The sequence below is a fragment of the Notolepis coatsorum genome (genome assembly GCF_963971535.1).
Source record: "Notolepis coatsorum genome assembly, chromosome: 18".
NCBI lineage: Eukaryota > Metazoa > Chordata > Actinopteri > Aulopiformes > Paralepididae > Notolepis > Notolepis coatsorum.
Genome location: NC_140182.1, coordinates 1,450,745 through 1,472,800, shown reverse-complemented (window position 1 = coordinate 1,472,800; position 22,056 = coordinate 1,450,745). Strand labels below are relative to the sequence as shown.

Genomic DNA, 22,056 nt, shown 5'->3' with positions numbered 1-22,056 from the left:
TTTCTTGTTGGACTGCCTTGGTGTAGTCAGTGTATTATCTACAAGTCTTAATGAATGAGTTTCATATTTCATTTCTCTGCACTTGCTGTACATTAAGTACAGTAAGATTTCCCCATGCAGCACTTAATGTGAATGTACATACATGTTAAATATAGTATTCATATTGAGATACGGGTTTCTGAAAACACATTTTGTAAACTGTTTTAATATCATTTGTTTAATATTTTATTGATATGAATGGCTGTTTCTATACCACATTTTTAGTACAACCCGACGCGCGTGGGGCGTTTGGTAATAAAGTGTTTTAAAGAGCGTTGTCATCACTGCTTCCTGCTGCTGACTCCATGTAAACACTAGTAACTAACCCTAAACACCACAACACTACAGTCTGACTGACTCCACTAAACACTAGTAACTAACCCTAAACACCACAACACTACAGTCTGACTGACTCCACTAAACACTAGTAACTAACCCTAAACACCACAACACTACAGTCAGACTGACTCCACTAAACACTAGTAACTAACCCTAAACACCACAACACTACAGTCTGACTGACTCCACTAAACACTAGTAACTAACCCTAAACACCACAACACTACAGTCAGACTGACTCCACTAAACACTAGTAACTAACCCTAAACACCACAACACTACAGTCAGACTGACTCCACTAAACACTAGTAACTAACCCTAAACACCACAACACTACAGTCTGACTGACTCCACTAAACACTAGTAACTAACCCTAAACACCACAACACTACAGTCAGACTGACTCCACTAAACACTAGTAACTAACCCTAAACACCACAACACTACAGTCAGACTGACTCCACTAAACACTAGTAACTAACCCTAAACACCACAACACTACAGTCAGACTGACTCCACTAAACACTAGTAACTAACCCTAAACACCACAACACTACAGTCAGACTGACTCCACTAAACACTAGTAACTAACCCTAAACACCACAACACTACAGTCAGACTGACTCCACTAAACACTAGTAACTAACCCTAAACACCACAACACTACAGTCAGACTGACTCCACTAAACACTAGTAACTAACCCTAAACACCACAACACTACAGTCAGACTGACTCCACTAAACACTAGTAACTAACCCTAAACACCACAACACTACAGTCAGACTGACTCCACTAAACACTAGTAACTAACCCTAAACACCACAACACTACAGTCAGACTGACTCCATGTAAACACTAGTAACTAACCCTAAACACCACAACACTACAGTCAGACTGACTCCACTAAACACTAGTAACTAACCCTAAACACCACAACACTACAGTCAGACTGACTCCACTAAACACTAGTAACTAACCCTAAACACCACAACACTACAGTCAGACTGACTCCACTAAACACTAGTAACTAACCCTAAACACCACAACACTACAGTCAGACTGACTCCACTAAACACTAGTAACTAACCCTAAACACCACAACACTACAGTCTGACTGACTCCACTAAACACTAGTAACTAACCCTAAACACCACAACACTACAGTCAGACTGACTCCACTAAACACTAGTAACTAACCCTAAACACCACAACACTACAGTCAGACTGACTCCACTAAACACTAGTAACTAACCCTAAACACCACAACACTACAGTCAGACTGACTCCACTAAACACTAGTAACTAACCCTAAACACCACAACACTACAGTCAGACTGACTCCACTAAACACTAGTAACTAACCCTAAACACCACAACACTACAGTCAGACTGACTCCACTAAACACTAGTAACTAACCCTAAACACCACAACACTACAGTCAGACTGACTCCATGTAAACACTAGTAACTAACCCTAAACACCACAACACTACAGTCGGACTGACTCCACTAAACACTAGTAACTAACCCTAAACACCACAACACTACAGTCAGACTGACTCCACTAAACACTAGTAACTAACCCTAAACACCACAACACTACAGTCTGACCACGTAAACACTACTAAACACCACAACACTACAGCTGACTCCACGTAAACACTACTAAACACCACAACACTACAGTCTGACCACGTAAACACTACTAAACACCACAACACTACAGTCTGACCACGTAAACACTACTAAACACCACAACACTACAGCTGACCACGTAAACACTACTAAACACCACAACACTACAGCTGACTCCACGTAAACACTACTAAACACCACAACACTACAGATGACTCCACGTAAACACTACTAAACACCACAACACTACAGACTGACTCCACGTAAACACTACTAAACACCACAACACTACAGTCTGACCACGTAAACACTACTAAACACCACAACACTACAGTCTGACCACGTAAACACCACTAAACACCACAACACTACAGTCTGACCACGTAAACACTACTAAACACCACAACACTACAGTCTGACCACGTAAACACTACTAAACACCACAACACTACAGTCTGACCACGTAAACACCACTAAACACCACAACACTACAGTCTGACCACGTAAACACTACTAAACACCACAACACTACAGTCTGACCACGTAAACACTACTAAACACCACAACACTACAGCTGACTCCACGTAAACACTACTAAACACCACAACACTACAGTCTGACCACGTAAACACCACTAAACACCACAACACTACAGTCTGACCACGTAAACACTACTAAACACCACAACACTACAGTCTGACCACGTAAACACTACTAAACACCACAACACTACAGCTGACCACGTAAACACTACTAAACACCACAACACTACAGTCTGACCACGTAAACACTACTAAACACCACAACACTACAGACTGACCACGTAAACACTACTAAACACCACAACACTACAGATGACTCCACGTAAACACTACTAAACACCACAACACTACAGTCTGACCACGTAAACACTACTAAACACCACAACACTACAGTCTGACCACGTAAACACTACTAAACACCACAACACTACAGCTGACCACGTAAACACTACTAAACACCACAACACTACAGCTGACTCCACGTAAACACTACTAAACACCACAACACTACAGATGACTCCACGTAAACACTACTAAACACCACAACACTACAGACTGACTCCACGTAAACACTACTAAACACCACAACACTACAGTCTGACCACGTAAACACCACTAAACACCACAACACTACAGTCTGACCACGTAAACACTACTAAACACCACAACACTACAGACTGACTCCACGTAAACACTACTAAACACCACAACACTACAGTCTGACCACGTAAACACTACTAAACACCACAACACTACAGTCTGACCACGTAAACACCACTAAACACCACAACACTACAGTCTGACCACGTAAACACTACTAAACACCACAACACTACAGTCTGACCACGTAAACACTACTAAACACCACAACACTACAGTCTGACCACGTAAACACTACTAAACACCACAACACTACAGTCTGACCACGTAAACACCACTAAACACCACAACACTACAGTCTGACCACGTAAACACTACTAAACACCACAACACTACAGTCTGACCACGTAAACACTACTAAACACCACAACACTACAGCTGACTCCACGTAAACACTACTAAACACCACAACACTACAGCTGACCACGTAAACACTACTAAACACCACAACACTACAGCTGACTCCACGTAAACACTACTAAACACCACAACACTACAGTCTGACCACGTAAACACTACTAAACACCACAACACTACAGACTGACCACGTAAACACTACTAAACACCACAACACTACAGATGACTCCACGTAAACACTACTAAACACCACAACACTACAGTCTGACCACGTAAACACTACTAAACACCACAACACTACAGTCTGACTCCACGTAAACACTACTAAACACCACAACACTACAGTCTGACCACGTAAACACTACTAAACACCACAACACTACAGTCTGACCACGTAAACACCACTAAACACCACAACACTACAGTCTGACCACGTAAACACTACTAAACACCACAACACTACAGTCTGACCACGTAAACACCACTAAACACCACAACACTACAGTCTGACCACGTAAACACTACTAAACACCACAACACTACAGTCTGACCACGTAAACACTACTGAACACCACAACACTACAGTCTGACCACGTAAACACCACTAAACACCACAACACTACAGTCTGACCACGTAAACACTACTAAACACCACAACACTACAGTCTGACCACGTAAACACTACTGAACACCACAACACTACAGTCTGACCACGTAAACACTACTAAACACCACAACACTACAGCTGACTCCACGTAAACACCACTAAACACCACAACACTACAGTCTGACCACGTAAACACTACTAAACACCACAACACTACAGTCTGACCACGTAAACACTACTAAACACCACAACACTACAGTCTGACTCCACGTAAACACTACTAAACACCACAACACTAGCACGACCTGCGTTCCTCCAGTGACAGATAGTGAAAGCGGGTCATCTCTAAATATAACTACAGCCCGTGGAAACAACAAACACAATGCACTTTAATTGACCTGGCAGCTCGACCTGCATTTTCTTTACTTGAGTTAGTATATTGTATATTTTCTTGTATAGTGTTTGGTCTTTATTATTTTTACTTCATTTCTTTACTGTATGAAGCACACTCTTAGGGGGGCTCATGAAACCGGTCTTATTTGACATGCCCTGGGTGGGAGTTGAACCCCGGTCTCCCGCACCGCGGGCGCCATAGCAGACCACTATACCAAGAGGTGAACTCACTTCTTGGTGATGTGTCTGGATGCTTCTTAAGGGGGAGTGAGTTTACTTGCAGTACCGCTACGTGCCACAGTCACTTCACAACACATGAAGTCCCTTGTGACGGTGGATATACTCACGGTACCTCCGTTACACTCATACAGAACCAAGCATTTCACTGTAATGTACATGTATACCTTATATGTGACAAATAAAACAGAACATGAATTTTACGTAAAGTATACAGTACAGTATACACAGGTGATGTTTATACAACGGCATGCAAATTTCTCTATTCTGATTGGCTGAAACAGTCCATTTACACGTATGTATCCTTCATAATCCACGCTCCTGGTCCCAGGACCCGCCCACCACCGAATCACATCACTCCGCCGGATCACTCCGTCGGAAAAAACAAGATGGCGGACAATAATCTTTAACAAATGGATATGTTGATAGCGTCATAACGACTAAATATAAAGCGATTCTGTCAAGGGGAACGTGTTAGTATTTTAAACAATGTTGGATGATGTAATTGATGGGTCTTGACTCAATCTAGAACAAAAGAAAAATCGCGGATTGATTGATAGATTAATTGATTGATTTAAATTTCTTCCTTCCTACTTTCCGACTGCAGCGTTCTCTCTCACACTGTCCGACGCTGGCGGATTGATTGATAGATTAATTGATTGATTTAAATTTCTTCCTTCCTACTTTCTTGCAGCGTTCTCTCTCACACTGTCCGACGCTGGCGTACCCACAAACACACACACACACATACACACACACACACACACACACACACACACACACACATACACACACGCACACACACACTGTGACACACACACACACACACACTCCTGTCTGCAACAGCGGGGGAGTCAGACTGAGAGAGAAGCAGCGCTGTTTTAAGTGAGCATGGTCTATTGAATTGATTGATTGATTGATTGCTAATTTTATTACTGTACCCCTGGTTTCCAACTGGTTAAGTTTAGGCTAAAAGAAATAAATAAAAAAATAGGGCGAAGAAAACGTTTTTTTCCTATAGGGCAAAGAAAACGTTTTAATAAATTTTCAATCAATCATTCCAATAATACACAGTTGGATGTGTTAGTTGGTTGGATGCACTTCAAGCTGCTTCCACATGAGGCAACTTCTCTCAATCATTCCAATAATACACAGTTGGATGTGTTAGTTTGGTTGGATGCACTTCAAGCTGCTTCCACATGGAGTTGTGGGAACTACTTTTTCTGGCGGATGGTTTTTTCAATAAATCTTCGATTAATGTGTGTTTATTGTATAGAAATAAGGTTGGATGAATCTGGCAGTTGTATAAAAGCTTTACACCACGTGCAGTCGTGATTTGTGACCAATAAACCATGCCTAGGGGGGTCTAACGACCCTCGGCTGCGCCTCGGGCCTAACAACCACCCCTAGGCATGGTTTATTGGTCACAAACCACTCCTGCGTGTGATGTAATGCTTAAATACATAAGGTACCCTAACTGGCATGATATAGGTTGTAGTCTGTGCAGTTTAGGTGGTAAGAGTCAGACACACTTAGTGATCAGACATTCCTAGTAGTTCTCGAGTTATGCTGCCGTTAGTGCCCCCTTCACCACTCACCACTGTGCCCTTTATAACCTGGGGGACTGGACATCTCTTCACACCAGAGGGCTTCTTCACTGGCTTCAAGTCATCTATAAAACCATACTTGGTAAAACACTGCTCTACCTCTCCTCCCTTCTGCACGTCTCCACCTCTGATTACAACCTAAGGTCCAGCAACTTCATCGAACTCACCGTCCCCAAAGCCTGCACGGTTTCTGGACGCAACGCCTTCCGATTTGCTGCTGCGTCTGACTGGAACACCTTACAAAACACCCTTAAACTCACTGCCCTCACATCGCTCACTGCTTCTAAACAACATCTGCAACAGATCTTAACCGACTGTTGCACCTGCTGACTGCCTCCCAATCGCACGCATAGCCCTCAGTTTTTATAAAGAAATGTTTTTTAAAGAATTTTTAATTGCTACTCGCAATTTAAGGACGAGTACAGGTCACAGGCTCGTAGTCCATTTGGTAAATCTGATCATGCCGCCATCTTTCTTATGCCAAAATACAAACAAGCGTGTTCCCGTAGTAACGCGAGAAGCGAAGCGTTGGTCTGTGGAATCGGAGAACACGCTGCAGGAGGCGCTCGCGTGTGCAGACTGGAGCGTGTTCCGTGAGAACACGGATAATATAAATGACCAGTCACCGCTGATGGCCAAAATGATTGACCACCGTTGTAGCCGAGGAGCGTCAGCCAGCCCCGAAAGCGATCGCAGACGAGCGCCGATTGCAACGAGAAGGGGGCAGAAGAAGATCAACAAGTTATTTGTTTGAACCGCACGTCTGAACGAATGGCAGCAGACGGCCCTTTTGGATAATCACGCTGAATTATTTTTATTGTCTAAGAAACTTCAGAATGTTACCTTTCAAAAGAGACCAGACTCATGCACGTGCTATAAGTATAACGTATAATAAATCGCAAATTACTTTGGGTATGCAATCGTGCCCGCCTGTTAAGGGGTTAAATCACCCTGCGTCCACAACATCGACCGATCACTGTTAGTCAGCGGGAGGATTTGTCTCCTGATGACACAGAGAGAGTCTGGCGCCCCTTGTTGCCAGGGAGCCTCAAGCTCCACTATATATATTTCTGGGTGACAGATCTGTATGCATGATATGTAATCTACCATTCATATCCGTCTATATACCATATATGTAGTGCTGCTCTCTCTATATACCATGTATATACTCATGGGGGGGGGGGGGGGGGGTCTGTCAGCCCATGAAGATGACCAGGTATCATTGTTGTAGAGACAGTATTGTGTTCTGTTGTTTTCTTCGAGCCGTGACATTGGAACCTTGGGTTCTAGTGGGCTGTGTTCTTTATTATCTTTGGAACTATCTGTGTGTTCTTTATTATCTTTAGAACTATCAGAATCGAAGAGGAAGGAAAACACATTTACATTTACATTTAGCTGAAGCTTTTATCCAAAGTGACTTACAGGTTCTGTACATCAAGTCAGCAGGAAGGAAGGGTACAACTCTGGCAGCTAAGTAAGTAACATTGTTCGTCAAACAGTGTTGAACCTGAGTGCTACAGTCTTGAGTGCCTAGTAGTATAGACATTAGACATATTAGCATAGTAGGTAGTAATATAGGCAAGGTAGATACAGTAGTTACAAATGCTTGGAACATGTTTTAAATCTCAAAAAATAAAAATAAAAAAAAAACATTATTTTGAAGTTAAGCGAACCAACAGTTAAAGACACAAGGTGGATACACTGTCTGACAATGCTCTTCAGGGTGGGTTTGACATGAAATATGGAAACAATAGCCCCTTTTCATTGGTTTCTTCAAGTTCAAGTTTCTTTAATAGTTGTCATACAGAAGTACAGAATACTTTTATACAAAATGCTTCTTACTGTTACGCTCCAGAGACTGTGCTAGACAAGATAAGTATGAAATAAAATAAAGTAGCATGTAAAAAGAAGTAAAAATAGAGGTCCCAGTGTTCAGTATAGACATATGTACAATGTTCGATGCAGAATAGACGTAACTGAGTTACCATATAATATACAATATACTATGCAATGTACTAATATACAATACTATATAGTGCAAAGCAGAAATGGGATGAGGACCCTGAGTAACTACAGTATATAACCAGACCTGCAAACTGAAAAAGGTCACCTCTTCTAAACTGTATGCTGTCTATATTGCTTGTAATTGAGATACAATTTACAAGTATTTTTTGCACAATTGTTATGGCTGTATTGTTTTAGACCCGTGAACATTGGGTGAATAACAAAAATGCAAACACCATACAAGAGGTTAAATATATATCTTTCTATTTTCATCTCTGAAATACTAAGCCACGTTGAAGACAGTATCAATAATTGCTGCAAAGGCATATGATCCCTCCATCTAAACCCACAGCGTAGGAGTCATCGCCCCGGAGTGCAGCGCTAAGCACGAACAAGCCGAGGCACCGGTCACATTTACAGTCGACTTGTGACAAAGATGGAGTCCAATTATGTCACTCAAAAAAATTTCCAGCTGTGTGTCTCAGCTCGTTAGAGCTGCTTAGTGACGGACGCGTCCTGAGACTCTGCTGTGGCAACCAAACAGCACGTCATCATCGCCTGGCCGTCGGGCGCTGAGCCTCATGCCGTTTGTAAATGTTACAGAACCGTGCAGAACCCCTTTATTATGGTCGTCCGTTTGTTCCCCCCTCTCTGTCCCGAAGCCCCCCTCTCTGCCCTGAAGCCCCCCTCTCTGTCCCGAAGCCCCCCTCTCTGCCCTGAAGCCCCCCTCTCCGCGGGGATAACAGGTGTTTATCCGGCAGCATAATGAAGCTGTGCTCTATGTTTGGACACGTTAGGTAACGCCGCCCGTAGGGTTTGTCTCTCATGTCTCCCGGCGGCTTTTGTTTTTTTCCTTTCTTTCTCGGCACAAGCTAGTGGCCGGTCTCACCACTTGCCACTATTGGGACTCGCATTCCTGGTGTAAACCAATCTCGCTGACCCCCCCCCCCCCCCCCCCAACCCTAAAAAAAGAAGAGACCACTCTCGGCGGGCCCTTCGCTGCGAGACCCCCCCCCTCTAAGTATCCTCTGGCAGCTGGGAAGATTAGAGGCACAAGTCCTCTCCCTGACTCACCACCGCAGCATCCCGGCCGCAGACCCTTCCAGGCTCCGCTTCGTAGAAGAAGTCGGGAGGATATTCCTTAAGACTTGACTCATCTTCCATCTCACCACCATGAGTACCTTTGGGTACCGACAGGAGCCGGGGAAGTACGACGAGGAGCTGGACGAGGAGGAGCTCCTGGCCACCTTGTCTTCCGAGGAGCTCCAGGAGCTGGAGAGGGAACTGGCGGACATCGCGCCCGACGACCACGTGCCCATCGGCCTGAGGCAGAAGGACCAGACGGCCAAGGTGCCCACGGGGAACTTCAGCAGGGAAGCACTGCTGAAGTACTGGCAGGAGGAGTCCAATAAGCTGAGCCCCGCACAGGTGAGCGACCAGCGGCGACCAGGGGTCTCAAGCCACGGGGAATAAAGAATCGATTTGAGGAGGTGCATTGATTTGAGTGGTTCTAAAGCCTTTTTCAAATGGGGGACCCTGATGTAAACAAGACGAAAGTCTTTCTCTGGTCTGCACCCCCTTAACAATTGTGTGTATTGAGCTGTACTGTACTGTACCCATTCTGCAATCTGTTAATAAAGTTTTCAATCAATCAATCAATCAAGACACTCATTGTCGTTAGCTTCTTCTTGCTATCCATCCCTATGCCCAGAGTCTCCGGGATAGAGCTTTGTCTCTGTCGATTGGAGCGTCTGTTTATTTCCGACTCCTTATCACCTTCTCCTCCTGTCTCAGAGTTTATCATCTCATTTTCTCGATAGAGTAGTCCTACAAGATACAAGATACAAGATACTTTAATGCCACACACAACAATGGTTGGTGGGAACAGTTTGTTAAAAGCACTGGGACATCAACATGAAACATCAGACATCAATCGCCCCCCCTCCCATCTCCACAATAAATACATATATACATAAATACATACAGGACAGTCCTGTAAATGTTTTCCCATTTACTACTATTCCTGGGTGGAATTCGAACTTAGAACAGTTTATTAGAAAGCTGTTTACTGCACGGCCGCCATCTTGAAGTCCCGGTTCAAAGCCTTTTTCATGTCGAAGACGCACAAACTGACACACATTAAGCTACAGGTGTTTGGTGAGGTTTCGTATCAGGGACCCCCCCATCCGAGAGGACTTTGTTATGATTTAAGTTCAGGAATTCCATTATACTGATGACAGTGGAGAAAGTGAAACCTATGATCAGAATAATAATCCCTCATTATATTCTCTCTATTCTTCAGCTTCTAATGAATAGCAAAGTTAAATCATTTCCCATTTTTCGGGACTAGAAGACCCCTGGGGCACCCAGACTGATCGTGGTTAGTCGAAACGAGACTAATGTGGATCAAGACGATGCCTAGTCATTTATTTAAAAAAAAGTTTTATTAACCTTTATTTACCCAGGGTAGGTGCTCTTTATTAACCTTTATTTACCCAGGGTAGGTGCTCTTTATTAACCTTTATTTACCCAGGGTAGGTGCTCTTTATTAACCTTTATTTACCCAGGGTAGGTGCTCTTTATTAACCTTTATTTACCCAGGGTAGGTTATCTTTTTAAACCTTTATTTACCCAGGGTAGGTTATCTTTTTAAACCTTTATTTACCCAGGGTAGGTGCTCTTTATTAACCTTTATTTACCCAGGGTAGGTTATCTTTTTAAACCTTTATTTACCCAGGGTAGGTTCTCTTTTTAAACCTTTATTTACCCAGGGTGTAGGTTCTCTGACCACGTGTAGCCGGTCCAACGCTGACCCTGCCACTATTTCGACCATGCCTTGAGTGGGAGTCGAACCCCGGGCGTCCGCACCGGGGCCAGCAACACAAACCGCTGCGCCAAGAAAGGAATTCCTCCCTAAGCGCTCAGTCTGGATGCCTCTGGGGAGTGAGTTTTACTTCCATGTACCGTAGTCACACTATCGCGATACATATCCGTTACACGCGGATGGTCTTTTTCAGCTATGCCCTGCTTCACACCTGGGAGCTGCCCAGTACAACCACAGTCTGACACCTGGGAGCTGCCCAGTACAACCACAGTCTGACACCTGGGAGCTGCCCAGTACAACCACAGTCTGACACCTGGGAGCTGCCCAGTACAACCACAGTCTGACACCTGGGAGCTGCCCAGTACAACCACAGTCTGACACCTGGGAGCTGCCCAGTACAACCACAGTCTGCCACCTGGGAGCTGCCCAGTACAACCACAGTCTGACACCTGGGAGCTGCCCAGTACAACCACAGTCTGACACCTGGGAGCTGCCCAGTACAACCACAGTCTGCCACCTGGGAGCTGCTCAGTACAACCACAGTCTGACACCTGGGAGCTGCCCAGTACAACCACAGTCTGCCACCTGGGAGCTGCCCAGTACAACCACAGTCTGACACCTGGGAGCTGCCCAGTACAACCACAGTCTGACACCTGGGAGCTGCCCAGTACAACCACAGTCTGACACCTGGGAGCTGCCCAGTACAACCACAGTCTGACACCTGGGAGCTGCCCAGTACAACCACAGTCTGACACCTGGGAGCTGCCGCCCAGTACAACCACAGTCTGACACCTGGGAGCTGCCCAGTACAACCACAGTCTGACACCTGGGAGCTGCCCAGTACAACCACAGTCTGACACCTGGGAGCTGCCCAGTACAACCACAGTCTGACACCTGGGAGCCGCCCAGTACAACCACAGTCTGACACCTGGGAGCTGCCCAGTACAACCACAGTCTGCCACCTGGGAGCTGCCCAGTACAACCACAATCTGAAACCTGGGAGCTGCCCAGTACAACCACAGTCTGACACCTGGGAGCTGCCCAGTACAACCACAGTCTGCCACCTGGGAGCTGCTCAGTACAACCACAGTCTGACACCTGGGAGCTGCTACCCAGTACAACCACAGTCCGACACCGTTGGTCACTGAGCAACTCCACTGGAGCAGTTGGGGGCTACGTGCCTTGCTCAAGGACACTTCCGCGGTTGGTGTTAAGGGGATAGGAGAGAGTTATTCATTCACTTCTCCAGCCCAGATTTTTTTCCTGCCGGTCCGGGGGATCGAACCAGCGACCTTCCGGTCACAAACCCGCTTCTTTAACCACTGCTGCCCCCAGATGGGAGGATCTGTCCATTTGTCTGACTGCACATTTAATAGATTCAGAAAATAGATACAAGATGCAGCTCTTAGGACTCTGAGCTCTGCTCTGCTCTGCTCTACTACTGCAGTAATCATGCACCATTAACCTGGCAGTGCTGTTAACGAGGCGTTAATGACACTGCGCGCCCCTTGCAGTAGAGGTGCGATTTTTAAGAGCTGGATCTGACCCATTAGTAACATTAAATATTGTTTTGTCATTTCTACCCGAATCACACAATGATGTTCTATTCATGTTAACTAAAAAAATATATATATATATATATATATATATTTGGATTTATGGGACAGATTTAGCAAATAATCAAATACAATTAAAATTATCAACTGATGCAAAAATGTCTCAGTAAGAAACAATACTTGGCGATGTGAATGTTATATAGACTGAATGAGAGGTATCACTGTCCAGCAGGTGGTTTGCAGTTACATGTGAATGGAAAACAGTCTAAAAATATGATGTCTGAGACACAGCAGCCTTAATGATTCAGTGATAGCAGGGAGGCGCTATGGGGCGCTCAGGGTCCAGCAGACTCAGGGACAGCTTCTTTCTCTCAGCTGTCATCTCCCTGAACTCTGAACTCTGATGACAGCCCCCCCCCCCCCCCCCCATATACCATATCAACTTTGAACTCTGAACTCCATTGCTTATCCCTTTCACTACCACACTACAGAAGGTTAACCCTTTACTATCACACTACAGACGGTTGACCTGCTGTCGTGTGGCAGTGAAAGGGTTAACCTTCCGTATTGTCGCAGTGAAAGGGTTAACCGCTTGGTAATGCGGGAGTGAAAGGGTTAAACCCTAGGCTTGGTTACCCATACTGTACGAACGTTGAACTCTGTTGCTCAATTTATACCTACATACTGCTTTCACTGTCTACAACTGCCCTACACTATAATCATAACTAGACAATTCCACGTGGGGGAAATTGTGAAAGTGTGGGTGACGCCTGTGCACCGCCGGCCAACGGGAGAAGGTCTCTCGCGAGTCTCTATGACAAACAAAAAAAACGTATTAAAAAACTTTTCAGTTTTTAAAAATGTTGGGACTTTTCCGAGTTTAACATTTTTTTCAGACTTTTCCGAGTTTTAAATTTTTTTCTGACTTTTCCGACTTTTTTAAATCTTTTGGACTTTTCCGAATTTTTTTAATTTTTCTGGCTTTTCCCAGTTTTAAAGTTTTTTCGGACTTTTCTGAGTTTAAATTTTTTTTAGAATTTTCCGAGGTTTTAATTTTTTTTTGGACTTTTCCGAGTTTTTAAAAATTATTCTGGACTAAGGGGGTGTGGCCTAGGGGGGCGTGGTCTAATGATCGGGGGAGTGGTCAACATCAACCAATGAAAGAGGATATCCCTACCGAGTATAATGCCAATGGGTCAACATAGCCAATTAAAGAGCACATCCCTACTGAGTACAATGACCCGCAAGACAGAGGGCGCTGTCAAGCAATTCAGTACTGCTACACAAGGGCGATTAAGGGTTAACTCCATGAGAGGTCATTGGCAGGTCAGCTGTACCCTTGAGCCATGAGCCACACACCTGTTAGGCTGATGCAATCACGAATGACTATGCACTTTCACTTTGAATGTATTTCAATGAGGGCAGACGCATGACTGCATTGTCACGATGATTAAAAGCAAACGATAAGAGATGAAGCGTTTTTACTTTCACTTCAAGGAGTATGTGAAGGGTTGTGTGCGATATTGTGGCATTCCATCGACAATTGTGGCCGCGGTGACGATCAGAACACAAGGGGGGAAAAGCGATAAAACCAGCCTATTCTTAGAGTGGGAACACATTGGTGTCTATGGGGAGGAGAACCTTCAAAGAAATGGTCATCAGTTGAGATAGAAATGTCCAATTCCATTTATTTTTCTTTTGTGAGCGAGCCGACAGCCGTGTCATCGTTTTGATGTGTTTTTTTCTACGTCCAAAATTGAGATCACTGTCGCAATTTACCCAATGTGGTGGAAAAAAAAGTATTTCACCTCCGCCACTCTAACTTGCAATGCATTTCCAATGGGACCGAAATGTTCCCGTTTAAAGACGATTTGTAGCCAAACGGTGCGGTGAAAAGCAATATCGCTGTGAGTTGGAGCAAGCCGGTCGTTTTGATACCTTTCACGTGTATGGGGCGCAAACGCTCTGGCAGGAGTTGTGTTTGCAAAATCGGCGGAATAAAGAAATAATAAATAAATAAAAAGAGTATAGATTACTATAGTGTGGGTGGCAACCTGCAAAATCGGCGGAATAAAGAAAGAATAAATAAATAAAAAGAGTATAGATTACTATAGTGTGGGTGGCACTAATTACCTATCTCAAACTATAGTGTCTATCCATACAACTCTATGATAGCATATAAAATAGTGCTGTATATACCGTATACTATATCTATATCTGTACATATCCCTTACCTACTCTTACTAGTTACGCTGCTGGCCAGTATGACTTACTACCATAGTGTCTTTATACCTGTATCACTGTACATATTAATACTGCAACCCTGTACATATATCTGATTAGCACTATTACTCAGTAGTACTAATTTATATATTTCATATCCAGTTTAATCACCTGTATATTATTATTGCACTTTACTGTAACATTTGCACTCTGGTTGGATGCCAAACTTTGTTTTGTTGTACTGTACTTGTGCTGTATAATGATGACAATATACATTTGAATCTAATCTAATCTAATTTAAGACTGTAGTATGTCAGGGCTGCGACCTAACCTTCCATCCTGTCATGCAGGGCAACGGGGAGACGGGACAACAAGACACAAACAAAAAGGAAAGTGTCGCGGAGCGCGACAGCGACCTCACCGTGTCCAAGGACAAGAGAAGCACTTGCCACAAGGAAAAGAAAAACACTTTACAAAAGGGCAGAGCAGAGAGTGCATTTCACAGAAGTGATCGATTACCTCGGAGAGGCAACGAGGAGGAAAAGAAAGATGTATGCAAAAAGAATTTGCCTCCAACTAGAAGTCCCCAGAAGAAGGCTTGCATCGCTCCCTCGAGAGGCCCGGCGAAGGACTCTAAGAAGGCCGTCTTAAACACCGCGACCCCCGACAGGCCCTGTGGGAACCTCATCATGACCCCCGACAGGCCCTGTGGGACCCCCATCGTGAATGTGACCCCCGACAGGCCCTGTGGGACCCCCATCGTGACCCCCGACAGGCCCTGTGGGACCCCCATCGTGACCCCCGACAGGCCCTGTGGGAACCTCATCATGACCCCCGACAGGCCATGTGGGACCCCCATCGTGAACGTGACGCCCGACAGGCCATGTGGGACCCCCATCGTGACCCCCGACAGGCCCTGTGGGAACCCCATCGTCATCGACACGGCGCTGGAGCAGATCCTGCGCGACGACCCCGCCCTGAGCGAGTTGAACCTCAACAACATCGAAGATATCTCCCAGGAGGCTTTGCTTCGCTTCGCCGAGGCGCTGGGCAGCAACACGCACGTGCGCGTCTTCAGCCTCGCCAACACTCACGCGGACGACCGGGTCGCCTTCGCCATCGCCAAGATGCTCCAGGAGAACCGCTCCATCCTCAACCTGAACATCGAGTCCAACTTCGTGTCGGGCCGCGGGATCCTGGCTCTGCTGACATCGCTGCAGCAGAACGGCACTCTGGTGGAGCTGCGCTTCCAGAACCAGAGGCACATCTGTGGCGGCCAGGTGGAGATGGAGATGGTGCCCCTGTTGAGGGAGAACACCACCCTGCTGAAGCTGGGCTACCAGTTCGACCTGCCGGGCCCGCGGATGAGCGCCACCAGCATCCTGACCCGCAACCAGGACCGGCAGCGCCAGAGCCGGCTGCAGCAACGGCAGAAGGAGGCGACCGTCGACGCCGCGCCGACGGGCCAAGTCTCTGGCTCGTCTCCTGCGACCGGCCCGCCCAAGAAGCCCTCGCAGGCCTCTAAAGTAACGGACAGGAAAACAAAGCAAACCCAAAATAACAACCCCCCTCCACCTCCTCCACCACCGCTGCCCCCCCTTCCTGCCATGGAAAAGCTTTCTGAGAAGAAAACACCGACGAGGAAGATAGCGGAGATGATCAAGCTGAGGGAGGGGATGATGAACGGCACCAAGAATCAGTCGAGCCAGAAGAAACTCAAGTCCAAGAGGGTTAAGAACGGGGCCAACGAGAAGGAGAGCGGCGACATCCTCAAGGAGCTGAAGAAGCCTTCCCTGCAGAAGAAGAGAGAGGAGCCTTCCCTGCAGAAGAAGAGAGAGGAGCCTTCTCTGCAGAAGAAGAGAGAGGAGCCTTCTCTGCAGAAGAAGAGAGAGGAGCCTTCCCTGCAGAAGAAGAGAGAGGAGCCTTCTCTGCAGAAGAAGAGAGAGGAGCCTTCCCTGCAGAAGAAGAGAGAGGAGCCTTCCCTGCAGAAGAAGAGAGAGGTGGCTTCCCGGCCGCTGGCACCACAGCGGTCGAGCCGCGATGATCTAATGGCGGCTATTCGAGGAAGTAGCGTCGGGTCATTAAAAAGGGTAAGCATTGCATTGTAAGTCGGTAAGGAGTGTAAGTCGTTGACTGCTGTTATTGTGACCTTGCCCTCTGCAAGATGTAAACAAAGAAACACATATGGGTTTGACGTTTTAGTTTTTTGTCAGACCCGGAGGGCCAGCCTGAAATAGTGAATGTCCCTAACTGACATTGTTGAAACACGCATGCATGTAGCTGGGTCCTGCTTGACTACATTTGCCTAGGCTTGTTTTAATTCGTTTAATAAGTTATTATAAAAAAGAAAATTGCACAAACGAATGCATCAAGAATGGTGTGTAGAGTATAAATAGCATGAAGCATTCTCTTGCAAAAGCTGTTACATCTACTTTATGGAAACAATGCTATGATTAGGTGGCAGCCTTTTCCCAACCCTATGAATTCCTTAGTTACACCTAATGCAGTTATAAATAGCTGGACATTTTCACCACTGAGTTGATAAGACTGATGGCTTGTAGCACTGATGCACAAGGGAAGGCCAGAGACTAACGGACTAACAAACCTGTGTAGATGTACCGTGCTGTAGTGTGCAGTAAGCTTTAAAGGTGCACCATGTAGGTTTGGGATATATATTTGGGAACGTCTATGTTCCCCGGGTTCTATGTTCCCCGCTTTCTATTTTTTGATTTTTTTGAAAAAGGGTTCTATGTTCCCCGGGTCCTATGTTCCCCCCTATGTTTCCCCGGTAGCAATAAAGGCTCGCCCCAGGCTCGCCACAGCAGTGGATTTCAGAGATAGCCACTTTTATAGATAATTCATTTGTATCGCAACGGAGTCACGGATCTAGTCGGGCCACGTAGCATTATGTTGACAAAAATCAAATACAATAAACAAGTGTAAAATCAAGCATTTAAAACGAAGTTTAGCCTATTAAATCGTTTTATAAGCGTTAGTTCTTATTTGCGGTCTGTGTGAGAAGCATCCATCTGCAGAACGTCAGCCCAGCTCTCTCTGTCCCCACGCTGTCAGGCCGTCACAGGCCCGCTCAGCAGCGCCACCCACCCAATGGCTGAATTGGAGTATTGCACTGTGCGGGATTGATTGATTGATTAATTGAAAACTTTATTAACAGATTGCAGAATGGGTACAGTACAGTACAGCTCAATACACACAATTGTTAAGAGAATGCAGACCAGAGAAAGACTTTCGTCTTGTTTACATCAGGGTCCCCCATTTTCAATTCATCGAAAAAAAATTATTGGGGAACATAGAACCTGGGGAACATAGGGATGACCCCATATATTTGACATAACTAAATAAACAAACCGTCCTTAGAAGAAAATTGTGTCACTGGAAGACTGTTTGAAGCTAGAAAGATCTCAGAAAAGTTACTGTTTCGTTGTTGTTGATGTTGTTGTTTACATTGTTGTTGTTTACAATAGCAGGGCCTGCGGTTTTTGGTTACAAACACTTTTACTAATCAAAGAAGTATCTTCTAGAGCCCCGGAACTATTGTGTTTTGATTATGATTACATACGATTGAATAATTGTAAGAATTACATTTATAGTAAACAACTTTAGTAAAAAAAATTATAGTCTGCAAATGTCAACAATTTATTTTCCTCAAACTGTACAGTACACCTTTAACTCATTCAGCGCCGGGCCCGAGTATAGTCGGGTTAACTCGCTGAACGTTCGGCGCCAGACCCGAGTATAGTCGGGTTTTGGTCGTTATTTCTTTTATTCGCTATTCCAGGGAGCCTGATGTTATCATTGGGAATGGGTCTGAGATCGCAAACGTCCAATACCGCCACCTGCCGCCTTGCGGCCGGTATTGCACATCCTTTGAAACTCTCTGGCTTGGTCTGTGCGTCGATCTAAAAAGTCCGGTCCAGGTTTTCCTTGTCGGGCAGGACAAACGTTTATAACACATGGATTGAGGAGAATCAAGCACTCCCGGTTCATGTTCTTTGATGGATTATGTTGGCAACACGATTGACATCAATACTTGGAATGGTGATCAGATAATTGGAATATTCTTTTTGGAGTACATCCTAGTCAAGGTAAGGGCTATATGGTATCAATCTTGCGTTGATCCAAGAATCCATTCACTGCGATCCGAGCGTATGTGTGTAATGTGTGTGTGTGACGATCAAAGCAAAAAATGTAAATAAAAAAACACCCTTTCATGCATTCATGATGAAACATAATACAGATAATATAGCGTTGATTTCGAAATAGTAGTAGCGTATACAGGCGAGAAACGGCACGGGTTTGAGTGAAATGCACGTATTGCTGCATAGCGTAGTTTTCTGGGATTAGACAGGATTACTCTAAAACTATACTCATATTCACCACGGTATAAAACGGGAATGTATGGATGAAAAAACTATTTCTTTTTCACAAATTGAACGATAGATACTTGATGTCAAATGGGCAATAGTATTATATCCATAGCTATGATATATAATATAGTTTGAGCCCTGCAAACACTGCCACGTATTCGTATACTTTAGAGCGCGGCCTTTCAACAGTAACAGTAAACAGCGCCATCTGGAGCTGAATGAGTTCAAATGATTAGATTAGATAAAAATATATTGTCATTATACAGCCCAAGTACAGTACAACGAAAATAGGTTTGGCATCTAACCAGAGTGTAAATGTAATATACATGTACAACCAAAGTGCAATAGCAATATACAATGTACAGGTGATTAAACCGGAGTATGTATATACATGAGTACTACTGAGTAATAATGACGCTCGTCTCCCTCTCAGAACATGTGGTGAGAAGCACTTAGTGAAATGGACATACCATGTCTCAACAAGTAGTGTGTTGAAGGCTCACGTTGCATCTGTTCAGAATGTCTCCCAGCGTTCTCCCCGTGTTTGCTTTTGCTCATCATGGCAGCCACATCCAGAGAAAACATATTAATAAGTGGACAGGCATGTTAAGACTTTCTAAATGGTTTGTGCCCTTCAAGTGACCTTTCCCCACATCACTGCGTACTAACAACGTCTGGAACTCCGGCGCGATACATCTCTCATCATGACAACTGTCTCGCTTTCTCCCGTCTCTCGAGGTTCACAAGTACTAAAATACCCGTCTGTTCATTTGCAGATGGTTAGATGTTATCTGTCAGTTGGGCATGTGTTGCAGAGGACTAATCATGTTTGATCTCCTCAGTATCAGGTGGATCTTCCAGTGCTCCCACAGCAGTGACGTCAGTGGTATCAGGTGGATCCCCCACAGCAGTGACGTCAGTATCAGGTGGATCCCCCACAGCAGTGACGTCAGTATCAGGTGGATCCCCCACAGCAGTGACGTCAGTGGTATCAGGTGGATCCCCCACAGCAGTGACGTCAGTATCAGGTGGATCCCCCACAGCAGTGACGTCAGTGGTATCAGGTGGATCCCCCACAGCAGTGACGTCAGTATCAGGTGGATCCCCCACAGCAGTGACGTCAGTGGTATCAGGTGGATCCCCCACAGCAGTGACGTCAGTGGTATCAGGTGGATCTCCCACAGGCAGCAGTGACGTCAGTGGTATCAGGTGGATCCCCCACAGCAGTGACGTCAGTATCAGGTGGATCCCCCACAGCAGTGACGTCAGTGGTATCAGGTGGATCCCCCACAGCAGTGACATCAGTGGTATCAGGTGGATCCCCCACAGGCAGCAGCAGTGACGTCAGTGGTATCAGGTGGATCCCCCACAGGCAGCAGCAGTGACGTCAGTGGTATCAGGTGGATCCCCCACAGCAGTGACGTCAGTGGTTTGCCGACTCCCATCAAGAACCGCTTCTCGTCACTTATGCGTTTTGTCGACATCGACAACAATGCACATTTATATAATGCACCGGATATAGTTATGAGCACCTTTCCATCTGTGGTCCCTCAATAACTAATGTTACTCACTTTATATATTGTGTCTACTTTTGAGATATTTAATATTTGTACCACTTTCATAGGGCATTTTCTGAATGGAAGCTTAGTTATAGTTAGATCATGTGTTATCTCAAGTTATGATTGTATTATTATTATTATTATTATTATTATTATTAGTATTGTGAATTTGCTTTGTGTAAAATGTACTGTACTGTAAATATCCTTGTGTAGATAAATAAAGAAAACAGAATAAGTCATCAACCAATAATTTCCCCCTGGTGCTAATGTGGAAGATTGGCACAATACCCGAGTGTAACCGTGTGCGATTTGACATGAACTTGAGACGTTACAACCTTATAACGCCTTCTGTTATACAACCTTTATATTATTATGTCGGCATAGTCGCCTCTGCCAACAAATACTCTGCAACACCTGCTGCCAAGCGTCGAACACTACGAGGCCATCTGCGGGTTATGAAATTGCACACTATGAGCTCCTGCCTGAGGCTTGAGGATGTGATGAACAACGTCCCGTCCTGCCCAGGTAACCAAGCTATACATCTAACCCCCTCTGGTTACATTGGATATGCTCATGCCCTAAATTCCCACGTTAATTTTGCAATTGTTCAAAGTAAACACGTTTTCTGACAAGGGAGCGCCGCTCGAATGATCCATTGGATCTCAGAGAGGGACCTTTCGTTGTGTGTTTAGAGGCCCCTCTTGATGAAATGCCAGCGAAATGTCACATAATACATGTTCACATTGTGGAAAATGAACCCCTCCACTCACAGGAGCACGGAGGAGAGACACAATAACTGTGGCATGTTGTGACAGCGGCAGCAGCAGCGTCTGGCTCAGCGGACCAGATGAGATGAGAGCTGACGGCTATTTATAGGCCATTACTCAAGTGGCACATTTTCTGAAGTGATCCATGCCAGGACAATACAATCATCCTCATCCCGTCAACCCTCAAATAAGAGAACATTAATTCGAGAAAGATATTCGCATTAACCCTGAAAGGCCCGAATTAAATTGACATTATCGACTTCTGAGGCCAGAATGAGCCAGAGCTAAAAGTGACGTTGAAATTTTGCCACCGAGGGT

At 45.1% G+C, this 22,056-nt stretch overlaps 1 protein-coding gene across 1 annotated transcript; it reads left to right on the top strand.

Annotated features, from left to right (window-relative positions):
- Positions 1-9,594: 9,594 nt before the first annotated feature.
- On the top strand, positions 9,595-20,165 carry LOC311244785 (leiomodin-2-like; the record flags this gene model as incomplete). The annotated part of the gene is made up of 3 exons (XM_084334472.1): positions 9,595-9,849; positions 15,375-17,114; positions 20,151-20,165. 3 exons carry the CDS (start codon positions 9,595-9,597, stop codon positions 20,163-20,165), a joined length of 2,010 nt encoding a protein of 669 aa, XP_084190598.1.
- Positions 20,166-22,056: the final 1,891 nt, after the last annotated feature.